Source organism: Lytechinus variegatus, chromosome 11, assembly GCF_018143015.1.
Source record: "Lytechinus variegatus isolate NC3 chromosome 11, Lvar_3.0, whole genome shotgun sequence".
NCBI lineage: Eukaryota > Metazoa > Echinodermata > Echinoidea > Temnopleuroida > Toxopneustidae > Lytechinus > Lytechinus variegatus.
This window is the reverse complement of record NC_054750.1, coordinates 11,510,262-11,526,215: the sequence shown is the minus strand read 5'-3', so window position 1 is coordinate 11,526,215 and position 15,954 is coordinate 11,510,262. Positions and strand designations below refer to the sequence as shown.

The 15,954-nt window shown below is 34.8% G+C and overlaps 3 protein-coding genes across 3 annotated transcripts; all 3 read right to left on the bottom strand.

The window, feature by feature from the left end:
* LOC121424206 (dynein light chain 1, cytoplasmic-like) lies at window positions 1-1,752 on the bottom strand. Its single transcript, XM_041619814.1, has 2 exons — window positions 1,735-1,752; window positions 1-321 (listed from the first exon to the last, which is right to left on the bottom strand). Exons 1-2 carry the CDS (start codon window positions 1,750-1,752, stop codon window positions 1-3), a joined length of 339 nt encoding a protein of 112 aa, XP_041475748.1.
* A 7,503-nt stretch (window positions 1,753-9,255) lies between these two features.
* LOC121424459 (dynein light chain 1, cytoplasmic-like) lies at window positions 9,256-10,285 on the bottom strand. The gene is made up of 2 exons (XM_041620154.1): window positions 10,254-10,285; window positions 9,256-9,621 (listed from the first exon to the last, which is right to left on the bottom strand). Exon 2 carries the CDS (start codon window positions 9,619-9,621, stop codon window positions 9,307-9,309), a length of 315 nt encoding a protein of 104 aa, XP_041476088.1. The 5' UTR covers window positions 10,254-10,285; the 3' UTR covers window positions 9,256-9,306.
* A 4,454-nt stretch (window positions 10,286-14,739) lies between these two features.
* On the bottom strand, window positions 14,740-15,954 carry LOC121424460 (dynein light chain 1, cytoplasmic-like). The gene has a single exon (XM_041620155.1). It carries the CDS (start codon window positions 15,942-15,944, stop codon window positions 15,636-15,638), a length of 309 nt encoding a protein of 102 aa, XP_041476089.1. The 5' UTR covers window positions 15,945-15,954; the 3' UTR covers window positions 14,740-15,635.

Genomic DNA, 15,954 nt, shown 5'->3' with positions numbered 1-15,954 from the left:
TTAACCCGACTTCCAAAGCAAAAAAGCCATAGGACCGATGTAGAAGTAGATGAAACACTTTGCTTCGTGCGTGACGAAACTTGCGAAATGCTTGCCGACGATGACGTGCCACGTGGTGTCGAACTCGAGGTCGAAGGTCTTCTTGATGTGGGCGGCGCGATCTTTCTCAGTTTGGAATCTTTCCATGGCATCCACGCCGAGGTCGAGTGCTCGATCTTGCATGTCCTCTGTCATATCAACACTCTTGATGACTGGTTTTTGATCTTTTTTCTTTGACGATGAGAGCGATGACGACGATGGTGGTGATGGTGAACTAATAAACTAGATGAAAGAGGGAGAAATTTGAATAGACGCTTAATTATGTTGCTATCTAGATCTACACATTAGCATATGCTTCTAACTTGTTCGGGAATATCACTAAATTTTTCAATTTAAAAATAAAAAAATGATAAAACAGGGATCGAAATATAGCACTTTTTTTTAAAACAAAGATTTAAAGAAATAGAGCTTCGAGAAGACAAATGGATTGTAACTTAAGAACAGGAAGTGATAAATTCATCGGAAGTCATTGTTTTGATTTTTTATTTCAACGACAAATAAAATTACATGTTGTAATTAAAATGAATACAAAGGAAAGTTACGGCTATACAGATGTTAACCCATTTTCAGCTGAAACTATAACTTGCTGTTAGTCTCCCATCAGGCCATAAGGTACCTTGCCTGATAACAATTACTAAAGCATCTAACTGATGAAAACCCTCTTACTGGAGAAATCAAATTGTATCTGTATCAGGTATATTCATACAAACTCCGAATGTCTATAATTGATAACCTATCACGTTGCCTTTATCTTATCATCACAGGCACGGGGGGGGGGGTCATGATGTATTTTTTATAATTATTTATCATCTTTATTTCATTTTCATGATATATTTTTTCACAATTATTTATTATTTTTATTTCACTTTATTCATTTACTTATCTATTTTTAATCAATCTATCTTATTTCATTTATTTTTGTTTATTTTTTTTTTTGGGGGGGGGCAGCATAAAAGTTTGTTGTGTTATGGTTTGTTGATGTAAATAATGTAATTATCGAGAAAAGATAGAGCCACAGTTCAACCGGACATAGCTTTTTTTATTAGGTAAAATATTGTATCAATAAATGATAATGCATAAACAACACTTTATGCAATATTTCTTTACCAGAAATAAATAACACCTGGAGTATTCACAAGACTAAAGTGTAACTACCGTCTTTCAGATAAAGATATAGACAATATTTTTATAAGACCAAGGCAATGCTCATTAAGCAGCCTACTTAGAGAGTTCCAATTTAAATTAATACACGGAATCATAATACAAATCAGCATTTGCATTTAGTTGGAAAAGTTGATTCTGATCAGTTGTAACTCTTTATGAAACGTGCCTCACGAATTAAAACAACTCCAAAGCATTAATCGTAATAAGACATCTAGACCAGATGACCTTCCTCCATGCAATGGAAGCAAATGAAATAACCCCAATATTAACTGATATCTATCAATCCTCAATAAATTAAGGGTTATGTCACTTTACAGCGGAAAAGGGCTAATGTCTGTCTAGCTATCTTTAAAGAAGGGGACAAGTCTGATCCCACTAACTATAGAGGGAATTGCTTATAAGATACTCGAACACATTGTAAAATCTCGGTTGACAATCAAGATGGTTTTAGTGCAAAACGTTTTATTCTACCACCCAATTACTGTCCATGATATAACAAATACTCGTGAGAAAGGAAAGTCTGTACATGTAGCTTTTCTCGACTTTGCCAAAGCGTTCGACAAGGTTCCACACGAACGAAAACAGATTTAAAAGACTAAGCCTATAATGTTAAAAATGTCTTGTTGCCATCAACCCCGAAAAAAATATCCACCAAACCAGCCGGCAGACTTGAGGAAATACTTATCAAATTTCGACGTCAAGTGATACTCATAAATACACCCTCGATCGAACCACTAAAGACTAGAATGAATTAAACTTAACCCAGGACAAGTATACAACACAACAGACTGCTCAAAGAACCGTAAGCACTTCACCCCCCAAAAAAAAAAATGAATGATAAAAATAAATAAATGTATATATTTTCCCGGGGGGGCCACTTCCATTCACGAGTGGATACCATGCGCGACCATGGGGTCTCGAAAAGCACCCTAAACACGTAATTTCCATATTCTGAAAATGCACCCCTTAACAAGTATTGGCGTGTGAAACCCTACCCTTAACAAGTATTGGAAACAAAACGATACTCTTGGCAAATATTCCCTGAAATGAACCCCTAACCAAGTACAGGAATGTTTTATTGTTACGGGTCCTTCGGTCGTCGGCTTTACCTTATTTGGTTTAGTACGACCCCACCTTCTACACCTCGCGCAAATTGGACTCTAAACACGTAGTGTTGGGGAAAAAAGGACATCCTTTCTAAAACATTTTTATTTTGTTTTATCATCCCCGCAAATTCGACCCTAAACACGTAATTTTCCTAGCGAAATAGATACCCTTTTTTCATTATTTTTGTGTTTTTGACACCCTTATCACGTTACGTACGTAACGTGCCCTATCGTGAAAAAGACATCCTTTTTACGTGTTTTTTTGGTCGCGCATGGTATCCACTCGTCAATGTAAGTGGCCCCCCGGGTATATTTCATAATAAAAGTCTGATAAAATATAAGAGTACTTACCGGTGAGTTGCTTGTGAAACCACCACTAGTCTTTGCACTGGTAGTGAAGCTATATGTAGAATGACTTGTTTTCGACATCCTGTTCAAGAGAAATGATAGTGCCTAATCATGTACAAAATCCAATTTTTTATTCATGATAGCTAACATTTAACCAATCACAAGATTGTCAACTGAATTACATCAGTTTGGATATAGAACGATGAAAAAGAATTCTCGGAAATTCTCTCCTAACTATTACCTACCCAGTGTAAAGCGTAATGTCAGGCAAGCCATCGCTGTGATTGGTGCGACGTCAGCAGAAACATAAGATTGACATATTTTTTTGAGGTAATATGTTTTTTGTCTCTTCTGCTATCTTTGGTTGATAGATGACAAACGAAGCATTGTGTAAATATTATATACATTATGAGGTAAAATGAGCTTTAAATGTAGTAAAAACACTATACTAATAGTTTCTTACCTGAAGTGATATGACTGGGCTTTGCTAAGGAAAATCAAACTACGCTGGATCGGGGTAAATTTTCTAACTGAAATGAAAGATAAAAGAAATCAGTCTCTACGGTCAATAGGCCCTATTTCATTTCATCTTTCGCCATTTTACACGCCCTTCTTGAACCATAACAAACGTTTTTGTATTTCCACGCAACAATTGGTGGAAACAAAAGAATTGACAAATACCCTTTGAAGTGTTCCCACGGAGTTCGGCTAGGAAACCTCTTCTTATTTCAAGGTCAACTTTACACCCAGCTCGATAACCCAAGACAACATTGTTTGACTTTGAAAGTTGACTGACAACGCCCCCATATTCACTCACTGAGAAAGTATTCGTATTATTGTCAGGAAAAAAATAATAAAGAAAGGACTTCAAATTATTTCGCACACCCCCACTTTTGCTTGAGACAAAATATTGTAATTTCAAGAAATACATTGATTTTTCGGTTACTTAACATTACCTTCACTTTTATTGAATTTTAGTAGTTGTTGACAAGGGACAATAACTTCAAAGAAAACATAAAATGTGCTGAGATAAAGCATTGATTTTTGTCTTTTTACTTTTGTTGCTAACTTGAATATAGTATTTTATTTAATAACTTTGGTACCGCTGGGTTTGTGGCGTTAAGTATTGCTACGTAGACCTACCCTTCAAAGCTTGGATTTGTTAAAACATCAATAAGTATAATTTCTTATAAAAATCTAATTTTGTCATGAGCAGGAGTAATAGTTTTCAGAGATCAATTTGCGCATGACATGGATGTTCAAGTTAAAATAAGAAAATAACTAGGTCTTTTGAATGATATCAAAATAACAATCTTACAATCATTTTTTGTTTTCTTGATAAAAGTCATTTTTAAAGCTGTTAAAGTATTCAAAAAGAAAAATATGATAAAAATTGGTGTCATATGTGCATGTACTCCCTTCCTGATTCGTCAGTGAAAAAAAGATGAAAATAAAGAATGATGAATGAATGTCTGAAAAAATCAAGAACAAGAAAACTATTGTTGTTTCAAATTGAATATTAGGAATTAAAATGATTTTCTCTTATTTACACATCTACTTTATTTGTGCGGTAATCGAATATCGCATAAAATCTGTCCTCGTAAAAGATATAAAATCTGAGTAAAAGTGTTTGAAAGGAAGGGGTGCGTTGTTCATTTTGAGTAGCAAATAGATATACTAGTCTATTGGCACATACTTTTTGTATTCGCATAGTGCATAAGACAGAGTCTGGAGTAGTGAGACTAGATTCACTCATGTACTGTAAATTTAACACATACATGTAGGCCTACAGATGGTCTAGTCAGCACCCTAGACATGGTGTTATTTATTAAAGTGTCAAATTCAATTCATTCTATGCTTGTAGACTTCTGTTTCTGTCATGGTAACTCACGTGTATAGGAGCTCGATATGACAGCTTGTTGTGCTATGACGCCAAGTTGATACCTAGGAAACATTTTGCGTAGTTAAAGGTCAAGTCCACCTTAGAAAAATCAGACTAGCACAATGCTGAAAATTTCATCAAAATTGGATGTAAAATAAGAAAGTTATGACATTTTGAAGTTTCGTTTATTTTTAACAAAATATATTTACGAGCCAGTTACATCCAAATGAGAGAGTCGATGATGTCACCCACTCACTATGTCTTTTGTTTTTTATTGCTTGAATTTTATTATACAATATTTCAATTTTTATGAATTTGACAATTAGGACCTCCTTGCCTGAAACACAAAATGTTAAAATAATGGAATTCCACGTGTTCAGGGAGGAATGAATCTTCATTTCACATGACAATGACGAGAAAAAAAAATACAAAAGAAATAGTGAGTGAGTTCCCTCATTTGCATACCGACCGAGATGTGCATATAACTGTTTTGAGAAATGAAGCAAAATTTTAAAATGTCATAGCTTTCTTATTTTACATCCGATTTTGATGAAATTTTCACTTGTTATGCTTGTTGAATTGTTCTCAAGTTTTTGTTAGGGTGGACTTGTCCTTTAATTAGGCATGTTATCAAAGTATAGACAATGACAGAGCGGGGATTCGAACTTACAACCTTACGATTAGGAGTCCCGCAACGCTCTAACCACTAGACCACATGACAACCAAGGGACCATGTCCATGCGGCTTATTAACTTTCTACAACTTAACAAAGTTTTGAATTTCACGTCATTTGTCCGATTTTGCTAAATTTTAACTAATCATCTTTTAAAAATATCCTTATAAAAACCTAGTGGGTTTAGAGTCCCATTTAATTTGTTGGAATGCAGGTGGGGGGGGGGGAGCTCGTGGGCTTTTATAATGGCAAGATATACTTTGAAAAAACGAAAAAAGTATTGAAAAAACAACAACAAAATCCAATGTCACCCTTTTTTCGTAGCTTCTAACAAAACAATAACCACCTATATTTAACAAAAATATTCATCCTTCATATCAGCGGTAGCTTTTAACAAACAACACTGTATGGACATTCTGTCTTGGGAACCAGATTGTTTGGTAGGTGTGCTTTGAATGGAAAACCTTGATGTCTTGACAAGGTTGAGGTGAAAAGTTTTTTTCTTTAACACCATATTTGCTTCTTGTCATCTTTAACATCAGTGGCGTAACTACGAGGGGCATGTGTCCCCCCCTAGGCTGGCGACAAAAAACAAAACAAAAAAAAAAACACAGGGAAAAGGAGAAAAAATAGGGAGAAAGGAAGAGAAACGTAATGGGGAAGAAGAAATTATTATAAATTATAATATGTTATATTACATTATATTATATTATTTTATTTCATATTATATTATATCATATCATATTATATGATGTAGGATATTGTGTTATATTACATAAATATTTTTTCATAACTTGATGAAACATAATTCTCTCAGGGCCTGTGTTCATCGTTCCTGGTACTCGTATTGTCTGTTTAACGAGATATATAATCCTGTTGTTCTAAAACATCCCGTTTTCAAGTCAATATACATCAAATATATTTCCTCGCACTTCGAGTTATTATTGTTTTATGAAGTGACATATGCTTCTTTTTCTTGACTAGTGATTGCCTCCTTTTAAGATCTAAATGTAAAACATTTCCAGTCCTTGCTTACTTTCGCATGAGTGGATTGGTAAGATATGTCTGCTCTTCACGAATTCCTAAAATCAGTTTTTCAAATGTCCCCTTTTCTGATCTGAATATGAAAATTTCAGCTCGCGCTTCGCGATCGCATCATTTGGTTAGTGAAAAAACGTATGGTCTTCATGAAATCCTACAAACAAGCCTTAAAAAATCCCTCTTCAGGTCTGAATTTCCCAAATTTTCAACTCGCGCTTCGCGCATCTTTGATTAGTGAGATGCGTATATTAGTCATGTGTTTAGATGTAATTCTAACAAAATCAGCAAGCGCTTGGCACTCGCATTAGATGAAAAGTAATTTCAATTACCGTAAGCGGCTGGGGACAGGGGTAGTTAGCCCCCAGTAATTTTGAAAACTAACATTTTTTTGACTGAAAATTTGCATGAAATTCTTAAAAATTCACCTAGGAAGATGCAAAATCGGCCCAATGACAAACTCAGTCACTTCGCTCCCTCGCTTTTGAGTTTCTTAAAAAATTGTATGCGTCCTACCCTTCAGGAAAGAAAAATATGCGTATAAGGCCATAGTAATTTACCCTTATCTTATTTCACCGTGATCAGAGAGAATTGAAATTATAACATCTATCAATCATTCACTCCATAGTAGCAATTAAATTTCAATTGTAGTTTTGAAGATTTAGGAAAAGAGAATATGATGTATTTCATGCAGTAGTATGATTTTGAATTGAATTTTATTACCAAATATATCACTGTCAGGTACAATTACATGGAATAGTACATCAGATATAAACAAAACATTTGGTAATTGGAGCTAACATAAAAGCAACATGTTAATCGAGGTTACAGCCCCAATTAATGTCATTATCATAGTTTAAATAACAATTTTAACTAAATCTTAATATTGTGCATCAAACTGATTACTAATTCTACTTATTACTGTTGCAGAAAATTGCGATCATTTTAGTGAACATATTTACATTATTTACAAGAATAAATATCTTAATTATTCACAAAATCTTTACATAGAATTAATTTATTTTGGGGCAGTATTTACCATACGAATTTTGCTGGCCTGTTAATCATTGTGTCTAGTTCTTCTTGACAATGTCTTTTTATTTAGTTGAATATTGTTACTTGTGGCATTCAAAATATCTACAGAATTTCTAAATCCTTGCAATTTGTTTGGTAAATTGTCATGGATTGATGACATTAAATCCAATCCAATCCATAATTTATTGTTCGAAATAGACATACAGACTACCAATCTTAACAGACGCCCAGTGGCGTAATATGCCAAATAACTGAGGGGTCAGACATGGCGTATGAGGCAAATTTCTAAAAAGATACGAACGAAAGAAGCATCCGAGCAAAGCCTTTAACATTTGGCGAATTATGAGGGACTTTTCCTCAAAATGTCTGGTTACGCGAACACCCGATGGTATGAGACAAGCCACAGAAGATTACACGATTCGAATATCTCTTTATTAATTTTCTTCTTTTATCCTTCTTTTCCCCTATTAGTAATATTTGTGTTCCTTTGTTCAATCTTTGGAAGATCACATGGGCATTTACCCCTACCCCTTTCTATATTGGCTCTCCCTCACTATACTCTCACTCTCCCTCTCTCAATCAATCAATCAATCAATCAATCAATCAATCAATCATTCATTCATTCAATCTACCAACCAACCAATCAACCAACCAACCAGTCAATCAATCAACCAACCAACCAATCAACCTCCCCAACCAAACAACCAATCAACCAACCCAACCAAACAACCAACCAATCAATCAATCAATCAATCAATCAATCAATCAGTCAATCAATCAATCAATCAATCAATCATTCATTCATTCAATCTACCAACCAATCAACCAACCAACCAGTCAATCAATCAACCAACCAACCAATCAACCTCCCCAACCAAACAACCAATCAACCAACCCAACCAAACAACCAACCAATCAATCAATCAATCAATCAATCAATCAATCAATCAATCAATCAATCAATCAATCAATCAATCAATCAATCAATCAATCAATCAATTAATCAATCAATCAATCAGTGAATAATTCAATCAACCTTTTGATTAATCAGCCAATTATAACCAACAAACACAAACAAAATAGATATGTCTTAATTAAACCCTTTCGGGCGATTTCTCTTAATTCTATCTATACAAAGATACAAAATAAAAATCATATGAAATATCTAAAGTGTACCTTACTGAACATGTCAAATCAACAAACTATTTTTCTTTTCATTCGGGCTTGATCTCGAATTCTTTGTATTTCGTTACATTACAGTGACTGTTAATAGATAATAATGAGTAATAATAGTTGATTAATGATAATAACAGCACCAGTAATAAAAATGAGAATGATAAATATCAGAATTTCTTATATATAATTAAACAGTATCGATATAAGACTACATAATCAACATATTTTTATTTTTTTATTATTTATTTTGTTTGTTTGTTTCCATTCACTGAATTGTTTACCATTTCTTTAGGTTCTGTACAGTATAGGTAATTTGATTTTTGCACTGCGATTCACATCAAGAATTTCAGTGATATAATATACGTTCTAATTTCCTTATTGTTTAATTAAGACAATAAGTGATACAATAATTATATTATATTGGATGGCTCAGAATGGAATACAAGAAATATTCCAAGAGTTCGGGAAAATATTCCACGAATCGCAGATGAATGGAATATTGGCCCTAACGGAGATAGATGATATAAATATTATGTTACATATATATTATCATTATATCATTATAAACTATGCTTTATTATCTGAATTGAAAATAAAAACTTATTAAAATAAATATAGATCGGTGATGTTACATCGCGATTCACAAACACATGAAGAGAATGCATACACCTCTGTTTTCTGTTGATATCTTCGTCAACCTAGAGTTCCATCCAAAGTCATACATATATATATGCACCTAAAATGATTCCAGCTATTTGATTCTATTTCGCTGATTTTGTTTGTCCCTAGCCTGATTTGAAGAGAAGGATCGCTTTCTGACCGATGTAAAAGTAGATGAAACCGCCTTTCTCGTGCGTGACGTAGCTGCCGTAGTTGCGCCCGACGATGCAGTGCCAGGTCGGTTCGTGGGTCTTATCGAATTCTTTCTTGATATGGGCGGCGATGTCCTTCTCGACGGTAAACTTCTCGAACGCTTCCTGCGCCACTGATACGGCATCCTCTTGATCTTCATCAGACATGTCAGCATTCTTAACGACAAGTTTGTCTTTATCTGATCGCTTGTCATCGGACATGAAGGTACTACGACCACTGCGACTCATCTATAAATAAAAAATACTAAATTAATAAATATGCCATTGTACAAAAGATATCCAAAAAATTCAAGATCTATATTCCCCCCCAAAAGGAATAATGAAGTATAAAAGCAGTGTATGTGCATATTCATTGTAAATTTTATATCAACAGTTCTCAGGAAAAGTACGAATCAAGTCAAAATTGACATGCTTCTTGTAAAAATGATCAAATTGATACTATAATTAAAATTATCATTGTGAATTATAATTATTATTTCTAATTGAGATTAGTACCGCAAAAGTATAATTGTTATTTTAAATTTGAATCTCCATCGTCAATTTGAATTATTATTGTAAAATTGAATTACTAGTAGTAATCTTATTGTAATTGAAATTGTTCTCATGCATGTGTAATTTTTACGTTTTTTATCAATGTGAATTCAGTGTCAATGCAGCCTTCCTGGCTGCAAAAATTGAATAAACATAAATCTTGAATCTTCATTTTGGTCTAGAAAAATGCGATTGGAAGATTTATCTGACTGCTAAAAACATTAAAATCTCATTTGCGATTGACAGAGATAAAATTGCTTCATTTTGGCCTTGAAAAATACGTTTGGGAGATTTAACTGACTACTGTAAAACATTGAAATCTCACTTACGATTGATGTAGATGCCGTGAACCACGGGATGATCGAAGCTAGTACAGTTGCTGAACTGAGGACTCAATCCGATGATATCTCGAAGAGAGTAGAGTGGTAAATTAGCATAAGGTATGTCAAAACATTTCTGTTATATATCTTCGTCGGAACAACGTTTGTTCTTTGAATTTGTACTCGTACTCCCCGCGCGAAAACAACACACGCATCCAACCACAGACACAAAAGGAGGTTGAGAAAAGAAAACATGAGAATTATAGTAGTCAATCAACCGAGCATTTTTTTTTTAGGAAGAATAAATGTATTTCAATTTTTCATCATTTTTTTTTATATTTAAGTATTTATTGGTATAAAATCAATCTCAAATCAATCAAAATATTTACAAGTGATCCATAATTGGAAACAATCAAATACATGTACATAATTATACAAAAAAGGGGGGGTGGTTGTGGCAGAATAAAAGAAGCATTACAAAATAAATATTGTTCAGGCATGAAGGACATCAAGACATACAGTAAAAGTTATAATCAAGGGTAGGGGATAAACATACAATCATTTATTTTGTAGCCACCCCCTTATCATTCTAAAACGATACGGGTAGTATATTCCCTATCTCAAATCTGCACCGAATTTCATCATCATTTTCATTATAATTGTCGTTGTGGTTATCATCATAATAATATTGAATTATGATAATATTCACCACGAACACCACACCATCGCTTTCGTATCTCCATTACCATTAGACATATACCACCATCTCTTTGTCCTCCACCACCACCACCACCACCATCTTCATCATATCATCATCACGATCATCACCATCGTAATTAACTATATCCCCCTCCCCTCCACATTTGATTATTCATCATCTTCCTCCCCTCACCCCTCATTATCATTAGCAGGAGCAATGGGCGGAAATCCCAGGGGGGCAGGGGGGACGCGTTCCCCCTACCAAGTAGGCAGTGGCGTACCGTGGGTCACGGCATTGGGGGGGCACCAGCAAAAATTTCGGGTCACTTAGGGAGCGCGCGAAGCGCGCTCAGTTGTCAGGTATACTGACCTAATAGAGATATTTTAAGGACATGCAGTGCCATCAAACGGATATGTATCTCACTGATTAAATAATGCAAGCGCGAGCTGAAAATTTTTGATATTGAGGGCTAAAAATTGACATTATAAGCGAATTGTTTTGTAATCATGATACTTAACTGTCTCGTTAAACAAACAATGCGAGCGCGAAGCGCGAGCTAAAATTTTTGTATATACTGACCCTAAACAAGGAAATTTTAAGGATTATATTTTAGAATCCATTAAGAGTATAAATATCTCACCATAGTCATCTAATGCTAGTGCCATCCTTTGCTGATTTTGTTAGAATTACATCTAAACACAGTCATGTAATCATGATTATCATACGTATCTTACTAATCAAATACTGCAAGCGCGAAAGCGCGAGCTGAAAATTTAGGAAATATAGACCTGAAGAGGGGCATTCTAAGGGTTGTTTGTAGGAATTCTCTAAGACCCTACGTATTTGACTAACCAAATGATGCGAGCGCGAAGCGCGAGCTGAAATTTTTGTATATATTGACCCCAAACATGGATATTTTAAGGACTATAGTTACGAATCCATTAAGTCAGAGTATACATATCTCACCATAGTAATCTAATGCAAGTGCCAAGCGCTTGCTGATTTTGTTAGAATTACATCTAAACACATGGAGCACTTTTTGAAGTCATTGTAATCATGATTATCATACGCATCTCACTAATGAAATACTGCGAGCGCGAAGCGCGAGCTAAAATATTTTGATATTCAGATCAGAAAAATTGACATTTTAAGGACTGATTTTAGGAGTTCATGAAGAGCAGAAATCTCACCAATCCACTAATGCGAACGTTAGCACGGACAGGAAATGCTTTATATTAAGACCTTAAAATAGGGCAATAACTTAAAAACAATTATACTTAAAACAATAATAACTCTAATTGCGAGGAAATATATTATTTTGTTGTATATTGATTTGAAAACGGGAGGCTTTAGTACAGCAGTTTTATATATCTCGTTAAAAAGTCTATGTGAGCACCAGGAACAATGAAGACACAATTAAGCAAATAATGTTTCATAAAGTTGTGAAAAAATGCTTCTTATGTTATATAACATAATATAACACTATGATAAACAACAATTTCTTCTTTCCCCCACTACGTTTCTCTTCCCTTTTCCCTCTTTTTCTCCTTTTCCCCGGTTTTTTTTTTTTTGGCCAGCCGATTGGGGGGGCACGTGCCCCCCATGCCCCCCCCGTAGTTACGCCACTGCAAGTAGGGGGAGACAATATAAACTGTCCCCCTACTATTTTTGGTCTTTCATGATGAAGAAAAATACATCATTCCCAATTGAAATAATACGTGTATTTTGGACTGAATGACCTTAAATTTTGGTGAAAACCTTTTTTCCCCCTTTTTTTGTTTGTCAAAGTTTCCAGCCCCTTGCCCCCCTACATTTGGGGACATACTTCCGCCCATGGCAGCAGCACCATGCATCTACCATCAACCAATAATCGTTATCAATTTTCATGTTCTACAATATTTTCGGAAGACGTTGACAGGACTGTCATCAATGAACTGTCAACAATACGTCTTGAGGACATAGTGCGGTTTATTTGAACGTTCTCACTAAAAAACAAAAATGAGACAAAAAAAATGAAAGAAGGCCATTTCTCTCGTAGCTTTTAACAAGACAATGTAAGTCTTACTGTATTTACACCCCACCCGGCATACATGGAGGTTGTAACAAGCCAGCAATATATTGTTTAAAACATGTAGTATATACCCAAAGTTGTAACGTGGTGTTATGAATAAAGGACCTTGGCGTCTTGTCAATGCAATAACGTTCAAGGAGCTGTTTATTCTAACGCCGTATTTGATTTCTTTACACTGCATTTTTTTCATTGATGATTCCCTTTTTATTTAGTTGACTCAGTAGCTTTTAACCATTATTGTGTGCTAGGTGTGAGGCATTTCTCAAATCGGGTGTATCGTGAGAAAGATATTTCCAGTGCCTAGATGTGTATCATCTTTATGGAATTTATTTAGGGTGGCCTGCTTTGGGCCCCGGTGTGCAAATCTCCATAGATATCCATTTAGTTGATGTTGATTGGATCAGTGAGGGAAGTGGGATCAATCACAACTCCTTGTAAGAAGGGGTCCGGGAGTATACACGCATACAACATTAGATATCGAAAACTAGGGGGAGGTAGGACTGGAGGGTCATTGTATTCAAATTTCCATGACGATTGAGAGATGATATTATGCAGCATGATATTTTCCAGCATATTTTACGCATATACTTATCAATCGTCAAGAAAGGGAAATCCAAATTGAATGAATATTCTATGCAGTTCTTGTTTTCATATAGCTTTCTCTCTTTCAACTCTATATATTTATTTTATGATCAAGTCCCTATGCCTATATAATCATATCTAAATACCAATCATATTGTCCTAACTGCGAATCAATAAGTAGAACTTACTGGATTGACTAATCAACTTGATCAAATATTTATTTCAAGTATACAATTATCTAACCAACTAGTCAATCAGTCATCAAACCAACCAGCCATTTTAACCAATGCACTCACCCAGTCATATGAATTACCAACCATCTGACTTACCAACCAACTTATCAGCAAAGCACCCAACAGTACCAGCCAATCATTCAAGTAACCAACCAAGCAACAAAGCAAGCATCTAACTAACTATCTAAATAACCAACAAAACAATTATTCAACCATAGAATTGACGACCCATTCAACCAACCAACCAACCAACCAAGCCTCTAACTAAAAAAACAAAACAAACTAGCCATCCAAATAACCATGTACCAAACAATCAACCATAAAACTGACCAACCAATTACCCAACAAACTATCAAAATAACCAACAGACCAACTAACCATCACAATAACCATCTGACAAAATAACTAATCATCCAACCAACCTACTATCCGACCAACCAACCACTCAGACAACCACATTACTAACCAACCAAACACCTAACCATCTAACTAACCAATCATCTAACCGTCAAACAAATCAACGAACTAACCAACCACCCATCCACTCAACCAACCATTCAACTAACCAACAACTCGATAAAACATAACTAACCATCCATTCTTCTAATAAATTTCGTAGACGCGATGAGAAATACATCTCGAGATCTATCTCGTCATGTCAAAATTAATTTAATTTATTTTTTAACTAATCAATCAATCAATTAATCAATCAATCAATCAATCAATTAACCAACCAACCAACCAAACAACCAATCAAACAATCAATCAATCAATCAACCATATAATAAACCAACCAATATATCAATCTGAATAACCAACTAAACAACCAACCAACCAACCAACCAACCAATCAGTCAATCAATCAATCAATCACATACTGATAAACCAACGAAGCATAGGATAGATTAATAGCATTAACCAATTAAAAATCAGTTGACAAAACAATCAATTTATTCATCAAATCAATCAATCATATTGTACCAATATCAGGTCTGAAATGCCTATGAGTTTTTGTGATCAACATCTTGGGTCTAGAATTTATCCTCATCATCAAACAATTATTCCATCGAGCAACCATGTATACTCAATTAGTCAATAAAATAATCAATAATCGATCAAACTGATAAATAGTAACTATCAAACCCACATTTACGATGTTACCAAAAAATAGCAGCAGAAAGATCAGTACTTTCATCGTTTTGATAACGGTGAATTTTCAACTTTGCAAATCATTAAATCATCATCTGCTCATTGTCATCTTTAAAACCATTTTCTATACAGGCAACCATAATTATTACGGCACTCATTATTTTGATGGCCAATGTAAATTACCAAGAGCATGTGACATGGAACAATGACCTAAAATTGATTCATAGTTCAATCTTCATGACACTTCTTCATCTTAGCTGGAACATGTCTGAAACTACAGTACATATAGTAGCACCACGAGATATATTTCTCAAAATTAGAATCAGTAAATTTACATCTTATGACAGAGGAAATATGCATGTACATATATGACATACATGGTAGATAGGTCTTGCTTGAAATGAAAACGTTATTATCCGAAGATAATTTCACAGCAAAAAATTTCAAAAGAAACCACTTAATGCTATTCCTGAATAAAATATATTTACGCAAGAATTGAGTTGATAAATTTTAACCATCACTTATTCTAATCGGACGATGACGCGATTTTTCGCTCAGTGACCATCTAAAAATATAAATACTTTGAACAAATTTCGCTGTAAATGTTGAACTCTCATCGAATCTAAAGAAAATATAAGAATTTGTCTTTTCAAATTCTATCCCGACTTGAAGAGAAGGAATGCTTTCTGACCGATGTAAAAATAGATGAAACACTTTGTTTCGTGAGTGACGTAGCTGCCGAAGTTACGCCCGACGATGCAGTGCCAAGTCGGCTCGTGGGTCTTATCGAACTCTTTCTTGATATGGGCGGCGATGTCCTTCTCGACGTTGAACTTCCCCATGGCGTCCTTAGCGATATCACAGGCAAGATCCTGGTCTTCGTCTGACATGTCTGCACTCTTAACGATGAGTTCTTCATTCTTGTTGCCTCCTGACCGAGATCCTCCGCCACCTCGACGATCCATCTTGAACGTG

Bases quoted from the DNA above. Each gene is read 5' to 3' on its own strand.
- LOC121424460 (XM_041620155.1), bottom strand. From the start codon at position 15,944: ATGGATCGTCGAGGTGGCGGAGGATCTCGGTCAGGAGGCAACAAGAAT.
- LOC121424459 (XM_041620154.1), bottom strand. From the start codon at position 9,621: ATGAGTCGCAGTGGTCGTAGTACCTTCATGTCCGATGACAAGCGATCA.